We start from the raw sequence: 23,676 nt of genomic DNA on the forward strand, positions 1-23,676 counted from the left end.
CTGGTAAAAACAAAGTTGAAGGAAGACTGAAATTAAGAATATATAAGGGAAGCTCAATTTCAGAGTCAAACAAGGGGATGTCATCACCAACAAATTTCCTTTTAGTCGTTCTCTTCTTTTTCTTGACTCTTAGGATCTTATGTTTATGAAGGTGGAAGATTCTGGCGTCAGTTCAAAACTGCTTGTTTCAATTTTGAACTGACTGGTCATGTAGGTTATGCAAAAACTTTGCAAAGAATAGTAGATTGATATTACTGGATATGTTTAGCTAAAGATGTGAAAGATTTTGTCCAGTTCTGTCAACTGCACTATTTATTTGTCTGGTATTCAGGAGTGGTTTAACTTTTTATTTTCAGTTAATAATCCAAATTCAGATCCAGGATATTATTATAAAAATAAGTTAACTTAAGAATTTAAGAGATCAAGTGAGAAACAAAGTGAAGTTAACATTAATCTTTACAAACAAATATTAGTGTAAAGTATGGTATTCATGGATGTAACTGTGTGTGTTTCACAAATTATATCTGAATTATAACAGAAACTTATATTCTATAAGGAGATAGAATATATATATATATATATATATATATTATATTCTATAATAATGAACATAAACATCACAAGATTTCTCCTTATATCTTCTCTTCAAGATCACAGAAGTTGAAGAAAAAAAAAAAAAAAAAGAGAACACAAACAAAAACAGTTGACTTAACTGTCACCTACAGTTTCTTCCTCTCTTAAGTGACCATTGAAATATAATTAACTTGTATCTGTTTTTGTCTTTGGAAAAAAAATTGTGTGCAACCTTTCTTGAGTAAAATGTTTTCTTTAACATATTACTACCTTTTTATGTTTCTTTGAAACACAAAGAGAATTTGAAATTTACCTTTTTTTCTTCCAGAAACTTTTTCCAAACAAAAAAAAAAAAAGTTAATCTCCTTTTGTGTTCAAAATGTTGAACTAGAACAAGTTGTCTGCTTAGCATATCAAAAGGAACTGTTCATTACTTTGGGAGAAAGTATATAATTCTCATCACTTTTATCTCTGCTCAATTTAGCCTTCTTTGAATGAAAACCTGGAAATTTGAGTTTTTCGTCCCCCAGAACAGGCAAACCAGCCCCATGAACACACATGGATTAGTCATGAATATATCCTAGCCATATGCCAGTCCTGAGCCCAAATAAAATGAATGTGTGTGTGTGTGTGGGGGGGGATTTGATAAAGCAATGGTGAACTATTCTGTAAAAAATCTCACCAGGAATACTTGTGAGATTTGTGGGCAATGCCGACAAAGTCATGGGAAACAACTGAAGAGAAAAACCAGCACCACAATTCACATTGTGAACTGTGAAAATAAGCTTATTACAATACTATATTACAATTGCACACCTACTTATGGAATAAATGTGTTGGAAGAATAACATGTAGAGATATATTACAGTATTCAATTGTGTGTGTTATGATCCATCAAGTCGTTTGCGACTCCACGAACATATTCTCCATTCCGATCTGTCCCTGACCATGTCTTTCAGAACCTCCAAGCGCACTCCATTTGCTTCTTTAACACCATCCAGCCATCTAATTCTTGGTCTTTCTCTTCTCTTCTCCTGTTTCCATCAACTTTAGCAAACATCATCTTCTTTTCCAGACTGTCATTTGCTCGCAAAATATGTCTGCAGTATGACAATTTTTGCTTGATGATCATAGCTTCAGGGGAGCAATCTGGCTTTATTCTGGCTCTCACTGATTTATTGGTTTGCTTTGCAGTCCAGATTCTTAGTGTCTCCAAACCCATAATTGAAATGTGTCTATCTTCCTTCTTTCACTCTTTCTCAGGGTTCAACTTTCACATCCATACAGGACCACAGGGAATACCATTGCTTTCACGATTCTGATTTTTGTTGTGAATCTAATATCTTTAACGATCTCGCTTAAATCTGTCTGCTTTTTTTTTTCTAGTATTAATCTTCTTCTAACTTCTTCGGTACATTAACCATCTTTATCAATTCGGGATCCTAGAAACACAAAATTGTTAACTGCTTCCATTTTCTCCCCATCTACTTCAAAATTATTAAGTTCACATGTTGCCATAACTTTTGTCTTTTTGAGGTTAAGTTTAAGACCATACTTAGCACTTTCTTCTTTAACTTTCATAATAAGTTCCTTCAAATCTTCTTTGCATTCTGCTAGTAAGGTGGTATCATCTGCATACCTCAAATTGTTAATATTTTTTTCACCAATTTTAATTCCAACTGAAAACTCCTCCACCCCCTGCCATTAAAATCGCTGTACAAGTTAAACAGGTACAGAGATAAAATACATCCTTATCACACCCCTTTACCTATTGTGAAATACTCAGTTTCTCCAAGATCTGTTCGGAAAGTAGCTTCTTGTTCATAATAAAGATTCCTCAGAAGGATAATGAAATGCTCTGGGACTCCAATTGTTCTTAACACAATCCACAGTTTCAGATTACAGAGTCAAAAGCCTTGCTATAGTCAAAGAAACAAAGGTAGACATTCTTGTGATATTCCTGTGCCCTTTCTATTATCCATCTCACATTGGCAATTTGATCTCTTGTTCCTCTGCCTTTTTGAAATACTGCCTGTTCATCTGGCATTTCTATCTTCATGAATGGTTCCAGTCTTTTCTGAATGATCTTAAGTAAGACTTTACTTGCATGAGAAATCAATGCTATAGTTCTGTAATTTTCGCACTCTTGCATCGCCTTTCTTCAATAAAGGTATATAAACTGATTTTTTCCATTCCCTAGGCCATGCAGTTGTGATTCAAATTTGCTGACATAGAGCTGTTAAAATTTTAACTGTCTCTTCTCCCATGGCTTTGAGCAGCTCAATGGGTATTCCTTCTCCTCCTGGTGCTTTCTTACTGGATATCTCTTGCAGTGCTCACCTCACTTCACTCTCCACTGGTACTGGTTCCTGTGTATAATTCTGCTCTTCAAATTTCTCAGTAATTTTGGAGTCCTTTCAGTTAGATTATTTCAATTGTATTCAATTAGATAGTGCCAATTTTAATTTTGTGTTTATAATTACCAGTTTATTTTGTAAATGAAATGATTATGTATATAGTGAAAAGGGTACACTGTAATATACATGTAGGGTTGATATTAAACTAAATGAATTCATTGATTTGCTTAAAAATTTATTTATTGGAAATTATAACTCATTTAATTTATACGTATTTATGATATGAAAAACTTACTTGTTTTGTGATGATAAACTTGCAACTTTTCTCACACATTTCAAGTGTTTGAAAGTTTTTTCACTTGGTTATGCTATAAGTTAAACATGCCAAGAAATTATATTCTTGGTTTCATCCTTTATCCAAGCATAATCAGACAGTTTGCACGTGAAGTGACTTCACGACTGGGCTAATTGTGTATAGAGGCTAATGACTTCACATCAGTTGCCTTAGTATTCCATGATGCAAGGCACATATCCTTATAGACATGTATAATGCTATGCATAATGGGAAGGACCACTTCCAACTGGTTTTGACCTTTATTGAGGTTCCATCAGTGGGAGTCCAGATCCAGAGAGATACCAAAGTTGAACTAATGCAGAAGTCACATTTCCCATATAATAAGTTGACACCTTTCAAAAGGTGCCACACCTTATTATTAAAATACTCTGGATTACAGCTAGTTAAATTTTTTCATTTGGTTATACTATAAGTTAGAGAAAACCTTCCCTTTTAAAGAATCACTAAAACAAGTGTTTTAGTGATTCTTTAAAAGGGAAGCTGTAGTGTTTGAATTAAGGATTTCAGATCCAGAAGTTTTTCCAGCTCTCTGGACATAAAATGCCTTTAATAAATTCATTGGCTGCCACTGATGATCAAATGACTTCACAGTGAATGAGATGATGTTTTAAAAAGAAAAAAAAAAAGTTTAAATTATGTGAAAAAAAAATTTTTTTTTTTGAATGCATTTGGTGAAAATTCACTCACCACTTCTCTATGATAACTTGACTCTGGCAAGTAGATTTCTGAAGACCTGGCTGTCATCATTAGTTAACAACATAACTCTAGGTCAATAACAACAAAGGGAATATTATTTAAAAATATTTTTGATAGTGCTGATGAGTTGATGATTATTTCACTAAATACATCATCCTAATAAAATGAGAGATTAGTTTTTGCTTATTAACTCTGTTCTTTCTATGCAAATATTTAATTCCTATGACTGGTCAAGTATTCTTGACTTCTGAAACCTTAATGTGCTAGGTTAAGGGTGGTTAGTCTTATGTCTTTTGGAATACATTTTGTCTGTAAATTGTGTATTTTTTGAACTTGTTACAGGAGGAAAAACCTTATTACTTTTGTATGAAACCAGGCGACTTGCTTTCACTTGAAAATCTCTTATAAAAGTTCTTCGTGTTCTAGGTGGGATTTGAGTCCAGGTCTTTTTTACCCAGAGGAAATCACGATTACTGAATAATGGAACAAATATTTTGGAATAATTTGTAAGAGGGTTGTAAATGAAGTAGTGGCAACACTGTCGGGAGATGTAGGTGGTAATTCAAATGTTACTCTTGACAGACAGAGGCACTAGTTGTATGTACTGTATACATGCACAGGGCAAAACAACTCATTTGGAGAAGTGGTTAAAGTCAACATCTCAGTGTTCAATGCTCCAAGGTATGTTTAGAGCAAGATTAGAACAATCCTGGATCAAGGTCCAGGTTGCACAAGGTAAAACTGTGAGCAACTGTTATCTTGACCTTAGGGAAGCTAGTAGCAACAGTGCCCTACCAGACTGTTGCAAGATGGGTCAGTGCATTTTATGTGGGATTAGATCATGTGGATGATAATCGGTATGCAGACCCATTTCAGATGAACATGTTGCTTGTTTAGGGACTCCTCGCAGTTGATCAGCAATGGACTGTACACTAGTTGGCTCAGGAAACTGGGATAAACCATCAAAGTGTTTAGTTTTCACCCTAAAGGAGAGGCTCGGCATATGCAAAATTTCAGCTTGTTGGGTTCCACATCACTTGAATGAGATGCAAAAGTGGCACAGGTACACAGTTGCTGGCCTCCATCTGGAACAATATGAAAATGAAGGGGGATGAATTTCTGAATCGTATTGTAGCCATTGATGAAACTTGGACAAGGGCTTAACTGAACCGAAGAGGCAATCCAACGAATGGCACCATTCGGCATCATCCCTCCAAAACAACTTCGCCAGGAACCCAGCAAAGTTGAAATCGTGGTGATAATTGCTTACGACACTCAAGGTGTCATTCTTCATCATGCTGTACCCCGAGGGCAAACCATTAATGCACAGCACTATTGATGATTTCTGGAGCACCTATCTGCCTGAAGTAAGCCAACTTGCAAGAACATTCAAGTTGGCTTACTTCAGACACAGGTAGATCAGCCACTGTCCGTTTAGAAGAACACAAATCTTACATCAACAATCACAACTGCCTATGCAATCTGCAAGAAGAAACCACCATGCTCCACCATAGTAAATTTAAAAAGGAAAGACTGTTTTTGGTATCTGTAACAGCTCTCAGAAATCAACCTAATCTAAACAAATACGGATGCATAAAACTCTTACGGTTACTGTTTCCAAAATTTGGGAAACAGTAACCGTAAGAGGTCCCAGTTTACATCATAGGTCACCTACAAACATCCATAGAGGGCTCAGCACCTACATAAGACTTTATCAGTCACCCACATGTTTCATTAAGTATTGTTGTGTGTGTGTTAAGTGTTATTTGTACTCCCTGAAGATGTCTCAGTGACTGAGACAAAATATCCCTGATCTAGACTGACAGGATTTTTAATCCTGTCAGCCTATCAATCCTTATTCCTGTAGGCTATGTGTGTTGCATGGGTTCTTCTGGCCGGTTTTCCTATTTTGCAGGTTGAAAAAACCAGAGTTTCCAGAAATAAAAATCTTGCACATCTGTATGAGACTGATTAATGGTATTTGAACCCAGATTTTTTCACCCAAAGGGCATCATAGAAACTGACTGAGCTATGGAAGCTCACAAGTGGTAGTACTTGGAGAGAATAAGTCATAGGGGATTTCTGTTCCAGAGAACAGAGGTAGGTGAGTAGGAGAAGCAGGTTTTCTTTAAATACAAAAACTCCCCCCCCCCGTCACCTTGAGTTCAGGCGTGATTCTTCAGTTTTTTAAATTAGAATGAAAATGACTCTTCTCTAAAAGGTTCTGGACCCCTGATCTAGGATATTGGGGAAGTCGATAGGATTTTCCATATTCTGGTTATTGGGTGGATAGTCTGCATTAGATTGTTACAGCAACAAATATCTTAGATTGGTCGGTGGAAATGGAAAATAAGAACTAGTTGGAGTTCTCACTAACTCTAAGTGGCTCCTATTTGTTTGGGTTCCAATCAAGAGGATAAGATGAATGAAGTCAGAGTGATATTCAGAATCAAAGGAGTGGTAGAGACGACAGATAAATTATACATTACTAGTCTAGGAACTCTTCAGACAGAAAACATCAAATTATCAAATTGGAAATTCAAGATTTGGTATCCACTGACAAGGAATATCTTAGTGTGCAAATACACGTTGTGGCTTTGCAGAAAGAAGAAATCATACAGAATGTAATTTGGATAGGTAAGGCAAACTGTAATCTAATTTGGGGTTCTTAAAAATATGGTCAGGCATCTTGGATGCAGAGTTTAGATATTACTACATATTTGGTTTTCCTAATAGTTACGCATTAGAAGTTCAACCAGGGACATGCGGTGAGAAGTACTCTTAGACATATCACTCACCCCATACTAAGTATATCCAGGCTGGGCTGTACCAGAGAATGAAGAATCTGTGTTCTCTAGAAAGTATCTGCAGAAAATAGATTGTAAAAACTTGACAGTCTGTGGGAGAGGATTATCAATTAGCTAAACTGCTTTCTTTTAAGTAGCATCAAGATTTTTAGAGGTAGTTGATACACCATCCCAAATATGCATGAATTAAGTGGATTGGGAATTTTATAGCATTGGTAGCTAGGCAGGTGAAAAGTTTTCTTAAAGAAAGAAAGAAACTGCCAATTTTTTTTTGGAGATTGAGACTGCTACTGAAGTGATGTGCTTCTGCCAAGAGATGTTAGTGCTAGGTATCAGTGAAGAGAGATCTAGTCTTGACTACTGAGATAAGTGTTGTCAAAGGAAGGAGGGGAAGAAATACTAAATCTTTTTATGAAAAAATAAGGACTGAATTGTGTTTTAGCATGGAGATCAGTGTATATGGTATGCATTCTGGAGATGCTGGATCAAAATCCAGTGAAATATCAGATTAATAAGCCATTTAATTTATTTCATTCCTTTGGCATTGTTCAAACTGCAAAGCACAACTATGGAAGATAAAAACTTTATAGATGTGCTGTGCTATATACTGTGTTGGACCCCCCCCCCCTTAACCCAAATTTAGCACATATGCAGTTTGACATAGATTTCACAATATATTGGATTGCAACTACAACATACCAGGCATTCACCAGACAGTCATTTAATTTGCTCAGATTTGAAGGAAGAGGTCTTTGCACCCAGATCTGTTATTCTAACTTGTTCCATGCATTCTCAGTATGGCTCAAATCCAGGCTTTGTGGTGGCCAGGAAGGATGGGGAAAGTCGCTGTCATGCTCACTGAACCACAGCTGAAAAATTCTTATGCAATGGATAGTAGCTTTATTGTCCACGAAACACCAACCACCTGTTGGATAAAAAGTCTGCATTGCAGGATGGACTTGATTGTCAACAATGTTCAGATATTCTTTGGAGGACACCTGACTGTTCAGCAACATCAGGGGACCGTCTGTATGAAAAAAAAACAAGCTCCACACCATTATACCACCTCCATAAACTTGAGTAGTGTTGACGAGATAAGTTTGGTTTATTGCTTCATGAGGTCCCTTCCAAATTCTGGATACTGTTGGTACAGAACAAGATGTACCGTGACTTGTTGGATCACGAGTGTTTTTTTTTTTTTTTTGGTCTTTTAGTATCTAGTCACAGTGTTTCTGACACCACTGTGTAGATGAATTTTCCATTTCTTTGCAGAAATCATTGGTTTCTGTATAGGCATGTGTCTGCCAGTACTGATCCTCTTCAATTTCCTGCTCATATTTAGTGATATGTGGGTCAGGAACAACCTTCATTAAATTTAGTGATATATGGGTCAGGAACAACCTTCATTAAATGCTTCCATCAATTGCTGCACTCGAAATTCTGTTTATCCATACCTTCTCAGACAAGGCTGATCTCGTTTCTGACAGAATATATTAGGACCACAATTATGCCTCTTGGATAAAGCAGTGTGGATTATTTTTCCATTGATATATATCACCTGGGATATATCACCTTTTGAGAAACCAGTCAGCTCTGCTGTTTTCAAAATCATGGCTCCAGCCACAATAAACCCTTTATCAAACTCCAAAAGATCCTTTGTTTTTCCTTGCTGTGATCAACATTATTGATTATTACTGACAAGCAGCATTCTTAAATAGTTGCCTAGAACACATGATGCATGTGATTAAGTATTTTGCATATATGCTGCATAAGTGATGCTTATGTACATCTGCTTAAAGGTTTCTAATTCAGTGGCCAGTATGTGTAGTTTGCAGGGTTTTTTTCTGTACAATTAAAATCAGTCATTGCTTTTATAGTTTACATAAAAGTAAGCATACTGTTTCAAATTTAAATTCAGATAATTGATCCATATTATTTAAATAATCATTTGTGATTTTATTTTATTTTTTTCTCAGAATTCTATCATGCATCAACTGAACAGTATATAAACTTCATAACTTGTGAAGAGGGAAATGAATTTGAACTGGCAAAAGTTGCTTTATTGACACTAAGTGCTGTCGTCCAGCATTCCTTATCCACATCATCAGAATTAGCAATTTCTCGTTTAACACATTTAGATGAAACTATTCAAAAGATAATCAAAGAATATTTGGAAGTGGTCCTTTTACCTAGCAATGATGGGAGTATTTGTCTCACAGCTGACTTTATTCAGGTTCTCTCAAGTAACTTTGAAAATACAGGTAAATCAATCTGTTCTATAGTGATTTATTTATTTGCTTTTTCATTTGTTTCTGTTAATAAACAATGCTACCATGCACTTTTAATTATATAGACATTTTCGCTTAAGAAAACATTCAGTTCTGCAAACTTCCATAAGTTAGAATTTGTCCATACTGAGTATTAGATCTTTACATTTTTTTCTTGATAATGAATTAGTGGCTATTGGTGTAAGTTTAAAAAAATCAGAAACATTGGATATATATTTTTATTTATTTACTGTTTATTTTTGATAACTTAGCATGTCTTCATGATTTTTTTGTGTGATTTCTGCATGATTCATTAATTGAAATTGCCTTCTTTAAACCAAACACAATGATGGTACTAACTAGGTCCATGAAGGCATCGAATGGTGAGTGCTGCAAAAATAGAGTGACATTAATGACAATTAATGACATAGACTTTTCAAAAATAGTTTGATATCGTGAATGTAATATGTATGCATGGTGAAATGTAAGAGATGTGTTTATGGAGAGACTGAATGGGAGACAAGAGAAAGTATGGATTTGTAGGAAATGTGATATATTATTAGACCATGAATTAATGAATGCGAAACAGACTGAAAAAATAAAGAAACAGAAATGGAACGAAAGCTAGTGAAACTGAGGGAGTGAAAGAATTCAAGAATACTGAAGTGAACGTTAGTGATAAAGGAAGTATGAATGAGGAAACGAAAGTAAGGTGCAGCAGAACAAGAGGTAGCGAGACTATGGGAGTGACAGAGTGAAATTGTCAGAATGCAAGATTTGATGAAACAGTTAGTAAAAAATGAGGAATATGTGGAGTGATGTTAGACATTTAGTGGAAACAAATCAGTGTGCAAAAGAATAGAATGAAAGAAAAAAGTGTAAAAGAGCAAGTGATTCCAGGATAGCAGTGTATGGAGATTCCATAGTTAGGGGATTAGTTAATGAGAGAGTTCATAAGATCTGCTATACAAAAGGGAGAATGAGTAAGATAAAATAGTCAATATCTGCAAGTATAGAAAAATTAAAACTCCATGGTGGACTTAGCTAACTTAAAATCATGGGAAGACTTTAATAAGAATATAGAAAATAAATATCAGGAAGGTGACAGAATATTCTGGAGACCATTGAATGATCTTAGAAATGGAGGAAAGAGTATTGTAAAAGGAATCAAATATGATAAAAGTGGAAATGAAAACTGAAGATAAGGATATCCTAGATGTCTGGAGTTGTAACTTTGAAAGACTGTTAAATGAAACAAGCGGTGATTGAACAGTAGTAGAAATTCAAGAGGAATGCAAATAGGAATACACGTCACTACTTGATTAGAAAAATCTATGCGAAATCTGGAAAGGCAGCTGGATTAGATGATATGCAACAATAAATGCTGAAATATGAAGAATAAAATTTTACAGTGACTATGTGACTATACTGCATAAATCAGAGGGCCTAGTAAGAAGTTCGATTTCCAGATGATTGCAGTCGAGCTATCACAGTTCCCATGTATAAAAAAGGAATAAAGCCAAATGTGAGAATTACAGAGAATATCCCTACTGTTCATGGCAAGATTTATGCAAATATACTTGAAAAAAATATAAGAAAAATTGTGGAAGGGAAGCTTTTAGAAGAACAAGCTGAGTTCAGGCGACAAAAGGTTCAAGTCAGGATCAGATTTTCACTTTAAGAAAAAGTAAGGTGCAGCAGAACAAGAGGTAGCGAGACTATGGGAGTGACAGAGTGAAATTGTCAGAATGCAAGATTTGATGAAACAGTTAGTAAAAAATTAGGGTCAAAGCTGTATAACTGAGAAGAGACCTCCACATAGCCTTCAAAGGAATGCAGAGAACCGACCAGGGCTTCTGACCTAATGTCCAATCCTCACCTTCTCGTGGTGCACCCTGTTGGGTATCTACTTGAATACTGAAAATGAGGATGGGCTGGCAATTTGAGATTTAGCCGACCAAATTGTATTCTTATTGGTTAAACCAAAATGAAAAATGATGGTATAACATGACAAAATTTCATGCCGGCTGGGGCGTCGCTCGTTTAGACAAGGCCCCTTTTGTTTTCGCCAGGGAACCAGGGCGAACAGCGAAAAGTCAGCTACTGCAACAAATCTGAAAACAAACTCCAACTCAACATCACCAGAGTTAAAGATTAGTACTATCAATGTAAGAAGCCTGAATGGCAAAGAAATAGAGCTAGCTGAGTAATTAGATAAGTACCGGATCGACATAATAGGGGTGACTGAAACAAAAAAGACAAAAACTGGTGAGATCTTTCTGAGCAATAAATACAAAATGTTATATGCAGGCAATGACAATCAAGGAAAAGAAGGAATAGCCATAGTATTCAACACAAAATACGAGGCTAATCTTCTTGAATGGCAGTTAGTCTCAAGTAGAGTAATGTGGGCAAATATGAGAATGGGAAACTGGACAATGAGACTTATTTATGCCTATGGTCCCACAGAAGGTTCTAGTAAGATAGAAGTGGAGGAATTTTTTGAGGCTTTAGAAAAAGCATCTGACACAATGAAAAGTTGATCCTTGTTGGGGATCTAAATAGCAGAGTAGGAAATGATTGTGAGACATACAAAAATATTTTGGGAAAATTTTGAGAAAAGAGCAAAGCTAATAATAATGGCAAATATCTGTTGGATTTCTGCTCAGGATATGGAGGTTATTACTAACACCATGTTCCAACATAAAAAAGTGCACAAATTCACATGGAGAGAAGAGGCTAGGAATAAGAAAAGTCTCATTGACTATGTTATGGTTGATAGTGATGTTTTCTCCCTGGTGCAGGACACCAGAGTGTACAGAGGATTTGAAATTGGAAGTGATCACTATTTAGTCTTGAGCAGGATAAAATTGAATTTCATATTGAAAAGAATAACATGTAAGAAAGTTTTAAAGCGAATAAAAGTTGAGCAGCTCTCAGATGAAAACTGTAGACTAAAATGCACAGACTATTGAAGGAAAAATGAAAGAGTTTGAGAACAGGAATCAAACCTTGGAGATTCAGTGGCAAACACTGAAGAAAACGTTGATTGATTCTGCCAGAGAGGCATGTGGTGAGGTTGTCTTCAAGAATAAAAAAAATCAGAACTCCCTGGTGGACACAGGAAGTTATAGATGCAGTGAAGGAAAAGAAGAAAGCATATCAAAAGTTCCTGTCAAATAAGTAGGTTGTGCTCTTAGAGAATATAGAGACAAATGCAAGAATGCTAAACACTGTAAAACTAGCTAACCAAAAGTCATGGGAGGACTTTGGCAAGAATATAGAAAATAAATATCAAGAAGGTGGCAAAATATTCTGGAGGTTGTTGAAGAAGCTTAGGAATGGAGGAAAGAGTGCTGTAAAAGGAGTTAGAGATGATAAAGGTGACATGAAAACAGGAGAAAAAGATATCCTTGAAGTATGGAGTAATTACTTTGAAAAACTGCTAAATGAAACAAGCAGTGATGACAGCACAGTGGTAAAAAACACTGACCAGGCATGTAGTCAGGAATACATATCCATACTTGAAGTAGAAAAAGCCATCAAAGGCTTGAAATGTGGAAATGCAGTAGGAGTAGATGATATTCGACCAGAAATGCTGAAGTATGGTGATGGTATAAGAGTCTTACGGTGGCTGCACTGCATAGTTCAGAAAGCATGGACAGAGGGACGAATTCCCGATGATTGGAGTAGAGCTCTCATAGTATCCATATATAAAAAAGGGAAATAAAACTGAATATGAGAATTACAGAGGTATTTCCCTACTGAGTGTTCCTGGCAAGATCTATGCAAGTATACTTGAGAAACGGTTGAGAAGAATTGTGGAAGAAAAGCTTGGTGAAGAACATGCTGGATTCATGCCAAATAGAGGCTGTCAGGATCAGATCTTCACTTTATAACAAATAGTCGAGAAAGCATGGGAATATAACAAAGATCTGTATTTAAGTTTTGTTGATTTGGAAAGGCATATGACAAGGTGCCGAGAGAGAAGCTGTTCAATACGCTGCAGTTATATGGTGTCAATGGGGCATTATATCAAGCAATACTTAGTCTTTATTTGAGTTGTAAGTCAGCAGTTAGGATTGAAGGAAGTACAGGAAGATGGTTTAATGTTAAATCTGGTGTGAGACAAGGATGTATATTATCATTATCCCCCTCTGTTATTCATTTTCTATATGGATCACATTATGAAGGAAAGTGGTATTAAACATGATATCATAATTGGAGATGTTAATGTCAGCTCTTTGCTTTATGCAGACGATGTTATACTTCTAAATAAATCCGCTACAAGTCTGCAAAATTCTCTGACTAAATTGAATAGCTGTTGTAATAGATATGGTATGAAGGTCAGCAATAAAAAGACAAAGACAATGAAAATAGGCAGAATCATTGAAAATGTCAACAGTATTGTGAATGGAGAACCTGTGGAACAAGTGAAACATTTCAGCTACTTAGGCACGATTTTTAGTGAAGATGGTAAATTAAATATAGAAATAGACAACAGAATCAGCAAAGCTGGTATGGTGGGAAGTCAATTGAATAAATTCATATGGAATAAGAGAGAAATTAGTCGGAACACTAAATTAGCTGTATACAAGACAGTGTTCAAACCAGTTTTAACTTATGGATCTGAGAGCTCTGTCAGAAGTAAAAACACTTGACCAAAGACTAGAGACCGCAGATATGAGAGTCCTGAGAAAGATTATAGGCATGAACAGATGGCATCAATGGCAACATCATATTAAAAATGCGGATATTAGGAAACAACTTGACATTGTCAGCATCCAGGAATGCATTAGCAGAGCTAATCTCAAGTAGTATGGTCACTTAAATAGAATGGGCGAGAAAAGATTAGGAAAACAAGTGTTCTCTGCCAGGTTGGCAGCAAAACGACCCAGAGTAAGAATAAGATATAGGTGGATTGATATGGTACAAAGTGCATTAGATGATAGAAATATAAGATCTGATAATGTTGGAGTCTTGACAAGTAACAGACTGATTTGGAGGAAAATTGTAGATAGGAAGTTAGTAATGATATAGTTTTTTTCATGTAGTACTTCATATCCTTTACACCCCTTGAGGGTACATGGCGGAATTTGATGATGATGAAAAATAGTTGATTTAGAAAAGATTGGAATATAATAAAGATCTGTATTTAAGTTTTGTAGATCTGGAAAAGGCATCAGAGGAAGTTGGGAAGAATATTTTTGTAATCTACTAAATGAGGAGAATCCAAGAGAGGCGTGAGGATGGAGAGGCAAACGAAGGATCGGTGCAGGACATAAGCAGAGAGGAAGTGTATTGGGCACTGAGAAAAACGAAGAATGGAAAGGCTGTGGGGGGGGGGGGGCAGACCAGATACCTGGAGAAGCTTGGGCAGCGAGGATGTAGACATATTATGGGATCTGATGAGTAAAATAGCCCAACAGGAAAAGATACCAGAGGAATGGAGGAAAAGCATTCTTGTCCCAAATCTACAAGAGAAAAGGAGATGTTAAAGATTGTGGCAACTATAGAGGGATCAAGCTAAGCTGATGTCACACACGTTGAAGATATGGGAAAGAGTAATTGAAGGAAGGATACGGCGGGAAACAAAAATTGGTGAGGTGCAGTTTGGATTTATGCCAGGAAGAGGGACAACGGATGCAATATTTGTGCTAAGGCAATTGATGGAGAAATATAGGGAGATGCAGGCAGAGCTACGTATGGTGTTTATAGACTTGGAAATGGCATATGACAGAGTGGCCAGACAAGAGGTATGGAGGCGTATGAGGAAGAAGGGATGTCGGAAAAGTACGTGAGGTTGGTGAAGGAGATGTATGAGGGAGTGAAAACTCAGGTCAGGTCTAGTACCCTACGACAGAGGGCGTCCCCATTGTCATAAGGATCCATCAGGGATCAGCTCTGAGTCCCTACCTCTTTGATCTGGTCATGGATGTACTAGTGAGGATGTCCAGAAGGAGGCACCATGAAGCATGATGTTTGCCGATGATATTGTTCTCTGCAAATCATCCCGAGAGAAGCTTGAAAAGACCCTGGAAGAGTGGAGAAAGGTATTGGAGGGGAGAGGCATGAAAATTAACCGGGTAAAGACTGAATATATATCAACGGGGAGTGATGAGGATATGATCATACGACTCCAGGGTGAAAGGTTAACTTAAGGGAAGAAATTCAAGTACCTCGGGTCGGTCGTCGAGAGGAATGGTGACCTGGGGGGAGTCCCACTTTAGACCATTTAGGTCAACAAGTATAATGGATGTATCAGTTGGAGATTGGCTTAGCTTTTCAATGGTGTCTGTATCAATATTTGTATTATCAGGGTTGTAGACATTTGTGATTGAAATAGAATGGTTTGGTAGGTGTATTTCAGCAGCTTTAGCTTCCGTCAAACTGTTATAATTTAAATATTGATTTAGAGTGATTTCTTTGAATTTGATATCTGGGGTCTTCAAAAGGATAGCAAGCCTGCCACCTGCTCTTTCCTCTCTATCCTTCCTAAAAACTGCATATCCTTTGGTGCTGAAGTTCAGATTTTTGTTCAGTTTTGTTTCTTGTAGACAAGCTATATGGATATTGTTTTTGTAATGCATGTATTTAAGTTCATCCATTTTTCTCTGAGTACCATTAACATTGAGTTGCAAAATGTTATTTGAGTCCTCGTAGCATATTTATCATCAGGAGCCCAGACTGCAGCCTCAGACACGTCGTCTTTCTCGGACGCGGCAGCATTGGTTGATATCTTTGTATGACTCTTCGTTGGAAAATTGGATACTGTTTATTTATTTAATACCCCCAATTAAATTTTATGTCGCTACTGCTTACATATGGCAGCTCTGATAATACTAAGCATATAATTGCAATACTAAATGGCAAACCACATATATACTTTTAGATTATTATCATATGAAAAAAGTATTTCTCATGAAGTTGTTTGAAGTTTTTCTACTTGGTTATACTATAAATTAAAGATACCAAGAAATTATATACTTGGTTTAATCCTTTATACAAGTTTGTGCCTGAACTACTTTCAGGACTGGGAGTACTATAAAGAAGCTAATGACTTCACATCACTTGCTTTAATATCCCATAATGCAAAGCACATTGCCTTGCGGACATGTATAATGCTATGCATTATGGGAAGGGTCACTACCCAGACTGGTTTTGACCTTTATTGAGAAGTCTTCTTTGCCATCAAGTTCAGTTCATAGGTCTACAAACTTTACACCATTCCCACAACTATTCTATGCACTGATTCATTAGCAATCACTGTCCTCCCCCCCCCCCCCTCAATTCACCTCTATGCATGGTAGCAAACTTAGTTTTTACTCTCTCACTCCTCAGTAAAGGAACTGGTCTGGATAGTGACCCTTCCCATAATGCATAGCATTATACGAGAGTGGTCTGAAAAGTTCTCGGCCTAACAATGAAAAAACAAATTTATAATTTCAAAATTATTTTTATTTTTCAACATAATCTCAGTAAGATCTGCAAAATACCCCTTTACAGCTGCAATCACCCCTTGATTCGAAGAAAAATGCTGAGCAGCGTTTTTCTTCGAGGGGTGATTTGGCTCCCTTTGTCACCAACAATTCATAGTGCAGATCCCTTAATTTTCCCATTGCCAAAAACACCTTTGTGGGCAGGTGCATTGTCCTGATGAAAGATGATTTTTTTCTTCTGCAAACCGGGTCTTTTCTCACAAATTTTTTCGTCTAGTCTGGTTAAAGATTGGAATAATATTCCCTGGTTATTGTTTTACTCTTTTCAAGATAATTAATAAACAAAATGCCTTTAACTCCTAAAACACTGCTACCATGACCTTTCCTGCTGATGGAACCAACTTTGTCTTTAGACGTTTTTTGTATTTAAAAAGAAGCATTCTAGGAGATATCAAATTTATCACTAGATGGTGTAGACCACCCACGTTATGCAATATTCATCAGGGGGGAGATAAAATTCTGTCTATTCTTGCTATTAGAGGTTTTTTAAATAGTTCCATCCTCTTAATTCAATGTAGTCTTATAGTCAATTGCAAGGATGACTGGAGAGCAATCCCAGGCAGAGAAGGCCAACTCAAGGTGGTTAACCCAGAACGAGGCTAACCACCTGGATATCAGCTTTAGTTTCAATTGTTTTTTTTGTTATTCATCTATATGAGATTGGGTGAAAAATGGAAACCTGATAGCCTTTGGCTATATGATGATATAAAAGAGCTGAGGCCTTTTCTCTCTCTCTCTCTCTCATGCTATCTATCTGTCTTTTTTGTCCTAATACTATCAAGCTCTCTTGCACCCCTATACTAACTACTCTAACAACCCTCAATACTGACTTGTTCCTATTGAGGTCTGACATGACAACAGCAGGGCTGACATGTTATCCAGTCCTGCTGCTGTATTCATGTTAATATTTTTTGATTTGCTGATCACTTCCTGTTGATCTATCTAAATGTTTACATCAGTCTTTGTCACATTCAACAATTATAAAATCTCGACTTGAATGATACATATTTTTCAAAGTGATCACTCAACTATTTCTTATGATTCTGTCACCTTTCTATCATCATCATTGATTAAAGACATCCTTCCATAATTATTATTCCACTTAACTTGTTACTTAATGAAAAACAACTGTTTTGGATGAAAAAAAATTTCATCTGCTTAGCTAATTCACACTCATAATCATATTTGTCCATTTTTACCATATTGGTCATCCTTCCTGCTTGCACTTTGTACTGCATATGGGTATGCTGATCACTTTTACTTTATATATTCACTCCACAATGTTTTATTTTTTAAAGCTCTTGCTTTATATCTCTCATCATCCAAGTTAACTCCCACTTGGTTTATCCTCCTGACCATTTGTGTGCAGTCTGATACTGTTTCTTTGAAACAATCCCAGTTCACTTTCTATGCATGACTGACATTCTCTTCTTGCATCTTCCTGATGTCTCCTAAGTCTGTCATAATTACCAACTTTCATCATCATCAATTTCCTGATATATACCTTCAAGAGGGTGTTCAGGCTTCTATGACAGAACTACATGATTAAGTTTGCATTATTATTCATCTCCTGTCAACAATTTTCCTCCAAATTAGTCTATTACTTGTCAGTGCTCCAATATTGTCATATCTAACTTTTCATTCTTCTAAGGTACTTCTAACTGAATTAATCCACCTAAACTTTGGTATTCTTCTGGGTCGCTTTCCTGCCATCTTGGCATCAAACACTTATCTGTTTCACTTACCTTTCCTCTCCCATTCTATTTAAGTGACCATACCACCTTATATTATTCTTCTCACACATTGAATGCAAACAGTGTTGACTTCCTTCTTAATATCTTCATTTTTAATATGATTCTGCCATTGATGCCATATGTTCAAGCTCCTAAATTTTCCAAAAACTTATTTGTGGCTTCCAATTTTTGATCAAGTGCTTTATTTCTACCCCAACTCTCCAATCCATAACTTTTTCAAAATAGGTTTGAACACTGTCTTGTATACTGCTAATTTATTGTTTTGGTTAATTTCTCTGTTATTGCATATAAATTTATTTAACTGGCTTCCCAACATACCAGATTTGCTTAATCTGTTGTCTATTTGCAGAATTACAAACAAAATTCTGAGGGAGATAGTTCATTTGAGGCCGTCTGGTGTGGGATAGAGACAAATAGGACAAAATATGTTGTTAGGTGCTGCTATAGACCAGGAGGTACACACAAAGATGTAGATGCCCTGTATTGGCAAATCAGCACAATGAGAGTAAGCCAAACAATTTTGGGAAACATAACTATGTGGACAGTGATTGAATGGAGGAAAGGAGCATAGCAAGATGGAAGTGGGATTTATATAGTTGCTAAGAGATAATTACATGAAACATGTTATAGAGGGGGGACAGGGGGTTTGATGGTATTGGATCTGATAATAGATCAAAAGATGTATCCATAACCAAGGTAGACACTGCCTCCATTTGGGGAGATCGACCATGCGATCTTGTTCTGGGAAGTTGTCAGACATGTGGAGTTCTTTGTCAAGAAGGGTTTTATGTTTAACTATAATGCTGGTGATTATGAGAGACTCAGGAGTCATCTTGGAACAGTACTATGGCTTGAGAAACTACAAGGAAAGAATGTCTGTAGGGCATGCCAAGTGGTCAGAGATTGCTTGAGGGTAGCAGTATCAGACTGCATACCAAAGGTCAGGAGGATAAACCAAGTGGGAATTTAGTGGATGGGTAGGGATATAAACTAAGAGCTACAACAAAAGAAAAATATTGTGGAGGAAATATAAAGAAAATAGTGATCAGCATACTCATGAGCAGTACAAAGTGCAAGCAAGAAGGGTGACTGTGACTAGTATGGTAAGAAAGTCTCAAATCAGACTTATGAGAGAGTGAGAATTGGCCAAACAGGCCAAAGTAAACCCAAAAGAGTTTTTGTTGTGTAGCAAGTAAGAGGAAAAATGACTATTGTAGAATGACTTTAAACAATGCTCAAGGTAGGAAGGTGACTGAGCCAAAAGAATAGTTAATTTGCTGACTGATAATAGATCAAAAGATGACTGATCACTTTGCAAAGGTGTATCATCTCCAGTCAGAGATTCGATAGTTGCTGATATTATAGAGACACATCAAAATTGAGGTAGATGAACAGGAGGTGTTCAGCATATTAAAAAATATGAATGTGAATACAGCAGTGGGACTGGATGGCATATCAGCCTGTGTACTACGTGAATGTTCAAGAGAATTGGCACTAACCCTGACAAAGTTGTTTAATCTAAGTCTCAGCTCTAGCCAGGTTTTAAGGAAGTGGATATATTCTATATTTTCACTAAAGTCCTCCTATGATTTTTGTTGAGCTACTTTTACACATAGCTTAGAGTCTACATTTAGGGCTCTGCTGACTTATTTGCTAGGAAGAACTTACTTATGGTATGCTTTCTTTTTTGAGACCGCTTTAACTTCTTGGGTTCACCATGGCATTCTTGTTTTTCTATTCTTGACAATTTCACCAGGTCTCCTTAGCTAAATCATTGAATGTTTTCTTCAGAGTTTGCCACTGAGACTCTAAGGTTTAGTTCTTTTTTTAGAACTGTTTCATTCTTTCTTCAGTAATAATTATATAGCTGTACAAAATATCTAAAGTTTAATTTAAAAGCTCTCCAACTTGAATTCTTTTTAAAATGTTTTTATATGCTGTTCATTTCTGTGTGCTGTTCAGTTTTATCCTAATTAAAAGTGATGAGTATATTTAATTTCAAATCCTCTGTACGCTCTTGTATTCCGAATTAGCATGAAGATAGCATTGCCAACAATAACAATCAGTGAGGCTTTTCTTATTTCTTGTATTTTCTCTCCTTGTGAACTTGTGCCCTTCTTTATGTTGGAACATTGTGTTAGTCATATCTTCTTCTTCTTCAACCTTCTGGTTCTGTCCACTGCTGGACGAAGGTCTCCCCCATGATTTTCCAGATCACTCGGTTTTCTGCTTCTCCCATCGATCTCACTCCTGCAATTTGTTCCAGTTCATCTCTCCACCTTCTTTTCGTTCTTCCTCTTTGTCTTGCTCCATCCATTGGTCTCCACTCTGTTGTTTTTCTAGTCCATCTCCCATCACTGCATCTGGCAATATGGCCAGCCTGTTTAATGTATTTTACAATATCCGTGACACCTGTTTGAGATCTTATCCAGATATTTGTCTTCCTATCTCTTAATGTTATTTTTAGCATACTTCTTTCCAAGCGATGTTGTGTTGTTCTCAGCTTTTTGTTTAGGGCTTCTGTTAAAGTCCATGTTTCTCCTCCATATGTTAGGACTGGAAGTATGCACTGGTCGAAAACTTTCCTTTTTAGACTCATAGGGATGTCACTTCTGAATATGTCTCATTTTCCCATAAGCCATCCATCCAAGGTGAATTCTTCGTTCAATCTCTTTTTTTTTGCGCTCCTCAAAGGATAACAATTGGCCCAAATATACATATGAAGTAACTTGTTCTATTTCATTGTTTTCAACTTTGATAGTTCTATGGTTTATGTATGTATTCATCATTATTTTTTGTTTTTTCTCTATTTATTTTTAATCCAATTTCTCTGGAGGCTTCATTTAGCTGATTTAGCCTTTCTTCCAGATCTTTAAGATTATCTGCTATCAGGACAATATCTTCTGCAAATTTCAGATGATGCAGCCTTTCTCCATTTATGTTTATTCCTTTTGTTTCCCAATCAAGGATTCCAAAGACTTCCTCTAGTGCAGCTGTAAATAATTTGGGAGATATGGTGTCACCTTGCCGGATGCCTTTCTATATTGGGAACTTTTCACTGTTTTTATATAATTTAATTACAGAAGTTGCATTATTGTAAATATGTTTTAGTGTTTCAATATATGGTCTCTCAGTTCCCTGGGCTTCAAGTGCTTTTAGTATTGCAGATGTTTTAACTGAATCAAATGCTTTTTCATAGTCTATATAGGCCAGACATAAGAATTTATTGTATTCAATTGATTTTTCATTGAGCTGTCTTAATGTGTGAATATGATCCAAAGTATTGTAATTCTTTCTAAATCCAGCTTGTTCACAGGATTGCATTCACTCTAGTTTAGGGAATGCAATCCTGTGAACAAGCTGGATTAGTCCATATGCTGAGCAAAAATCCAGCAGATACCTACCATTATTATTAGCTTCTTTTATCCAAAGTTTTCCAAAACATTTCTATATGCTTAGTGGGATACACTTTTGACTCTCCTGTTTAGATCTCTGAGTACTTTTTTCATTTTCTTTGTCAATTGTCTGCTCTAGTGACTTGAAAAATTCCTTTATTTCTTTATTAGGAAATCCTTCTGTGAGACTGTAGGCACAAATAAGTTTCATTGTTCATTTCCCCATTTGAAGTTTGCCCACATTAACTACATGAAATTGCCTTCCAATTACTATTACTATTATTACGGGCAACTCCAGGGAGTCATTAGACTCATCGAGGGAGGCCCCAAATCATATTCATCACAACTATTTGACATTAATACAGTATCTATCATACCTCGCCTTAAACTCATTCACTGTCACAGCATCCACTACAGACTCAGGGAGCGCATTCCACTCATTCACTACTCTAAAAGTATAGAACCCAGCTCTAACACCTTTACTAACCACACTTTTGCCCAGTTTCCATGGATGTCCCCTAGTCCTCCCACAACCAGCCCTGTTCTCAAAAATATCTTCTGAATTAATTTTATAGAAACCCTTCAGTAATTTGAATGTCTCAATCATATCTCCCCTTCTCCGCCTATCAACCAATTTTTGCAACCCACAAATCCTCAACCTGTTCTCATACAGTTCATTCCACAGACCTGCTATCATCTTGGTCACTCGCCTCTGGATCCTCTCCACCTCCTCCCCATCAAGAAGAAACCTAGGTGACCAAATCTGAGCACAGTAGTCTAGATGGGGTCTTATCAAGGCTCGATAGAGAGGAACAATAACCTGCTTGTCTCTGCTTGTCAACATATTCTTCAGCAACCAAGTGATTTGATGAGCTGTTTTGGTCACTTTTGCAATGTGTCCCCTAAATTTCAATTCCTTATCCACCAACACTCCTAAATCTCGTGCCTCATCAATTTCCTGGAGCAGGGTTCCACCAATGCAGTAAACTGCCGCCAATCTTTTCACCCCAAAATGCATAACCGTACATTTTGCCACATTAAACTGACATCCATTCTCCTTAGCCCAGACCTCCAATCTATCCAAATCATCCTGCAAAATTTTGACGTCATCTGCATTCACTATTGCCCTACCCAACTTCGCATCATCTGCAAACAAATGAACTGTTCCTCTCAGATCATTTCCTATATCATTTATGAACAAATTAAACAGCAGTGGTCCAAGAACAGATCCTTGTGGCACACCACTAGTCACAGGCCGTCTTGTGGACTCTACTCCCGAGTAAACCACTCTCTGATATCTCTCCGTCAACCACCCTCCTATCCATCTCACCAACCCTATGTCCATTCCCATATGCTGCAATTTACTGATTAGAATTCCATGTGGAATCCTGTCAAAGGCCTTGGCAAGGTCCAGTAGAATCACCGTAAACCCATTACCCTTATCCAGTTCAGCCGTCACTGTGTTATAATACGTGAGCAAGTTACTGAGGCATGACCTACCCTTCACAAAACCATGCTGTCCCTGATACAGTATCCCATTTTCTTCTATCCAATCTTGTATTTTCCTCTTGACTATTTTCTCTAAGACCTTGACAATGATTCCTGATATGCTAATCGGTCGGTAATTTACAACAGCAGTCTTGGAACCACCTTTATGCAGTGGAATTATTTTCCCCTCTTTTCACCCGCTCGGGACTAACCCAGACCCGAGACTCAAATTAAACAAAATGGTCAAGGGTACTGACAATTCTTTAGCTGCTTCTCGTACAACACGAGCTGGTATACCATCCAATCCCACAGATGTATTGACATTGAGGTTATGCAATAGACTACTCACCTCCACTTCATTAACCACAATTCCCGTATAATCTACTGGTTTATTCGTTTCTGCAATGTCACCACCTGGATGATATACTTTTGCAAAGTGCTCACTCAGTAACTCAACTATCTCAACTGATTCAGTTACCTCCCTA

General features: G+C 36.8%; 1 protein-coding gene across 3 annotated transcripts in view; it reads left to right on the top strand.

The window, feature by feature from the left end:
* The window catches only part of LOC150100355 (uncharacterized), a 358,520-nt gene that overhangs the window by 44,561 nt on the left and 290,283 nt on the right, over positions 1–23,676 (top strand). For all 3 annotated transcript variants that reach the window (XR_016549227.1, XM_090402349.1, XM_090402350.1), the window contains exon 4: positions 8,765–9,049. Coding sequence is in view for 2 of the 3 variants with exons in the window: in XM_090402349.1 (XP_090258475.1) it covers positions 8,765–9,049 (285 nt within the window). In the remaining variant the exon portion in view is untranslated. The remainder of the gene's footprint in view (positions 1–8,764; positions 9,050–23,676) is intronic.

This window comes from Typopeltis vanoorti, chromosome 13 (assembly GCF_054136105.1).
Source record: "Typopeltis vanoorti isolate ZY-2024b chromosome 13, IOZ_Tvanoo_1.0, whole genome shotgun sequence".
Lineage (NCBI taxonomy): Eukaryota > Metazoa > Arthropoda > Arachnida > Uropygi > Thelyphonidae > Typopeltis > Typopeltis vanoorti.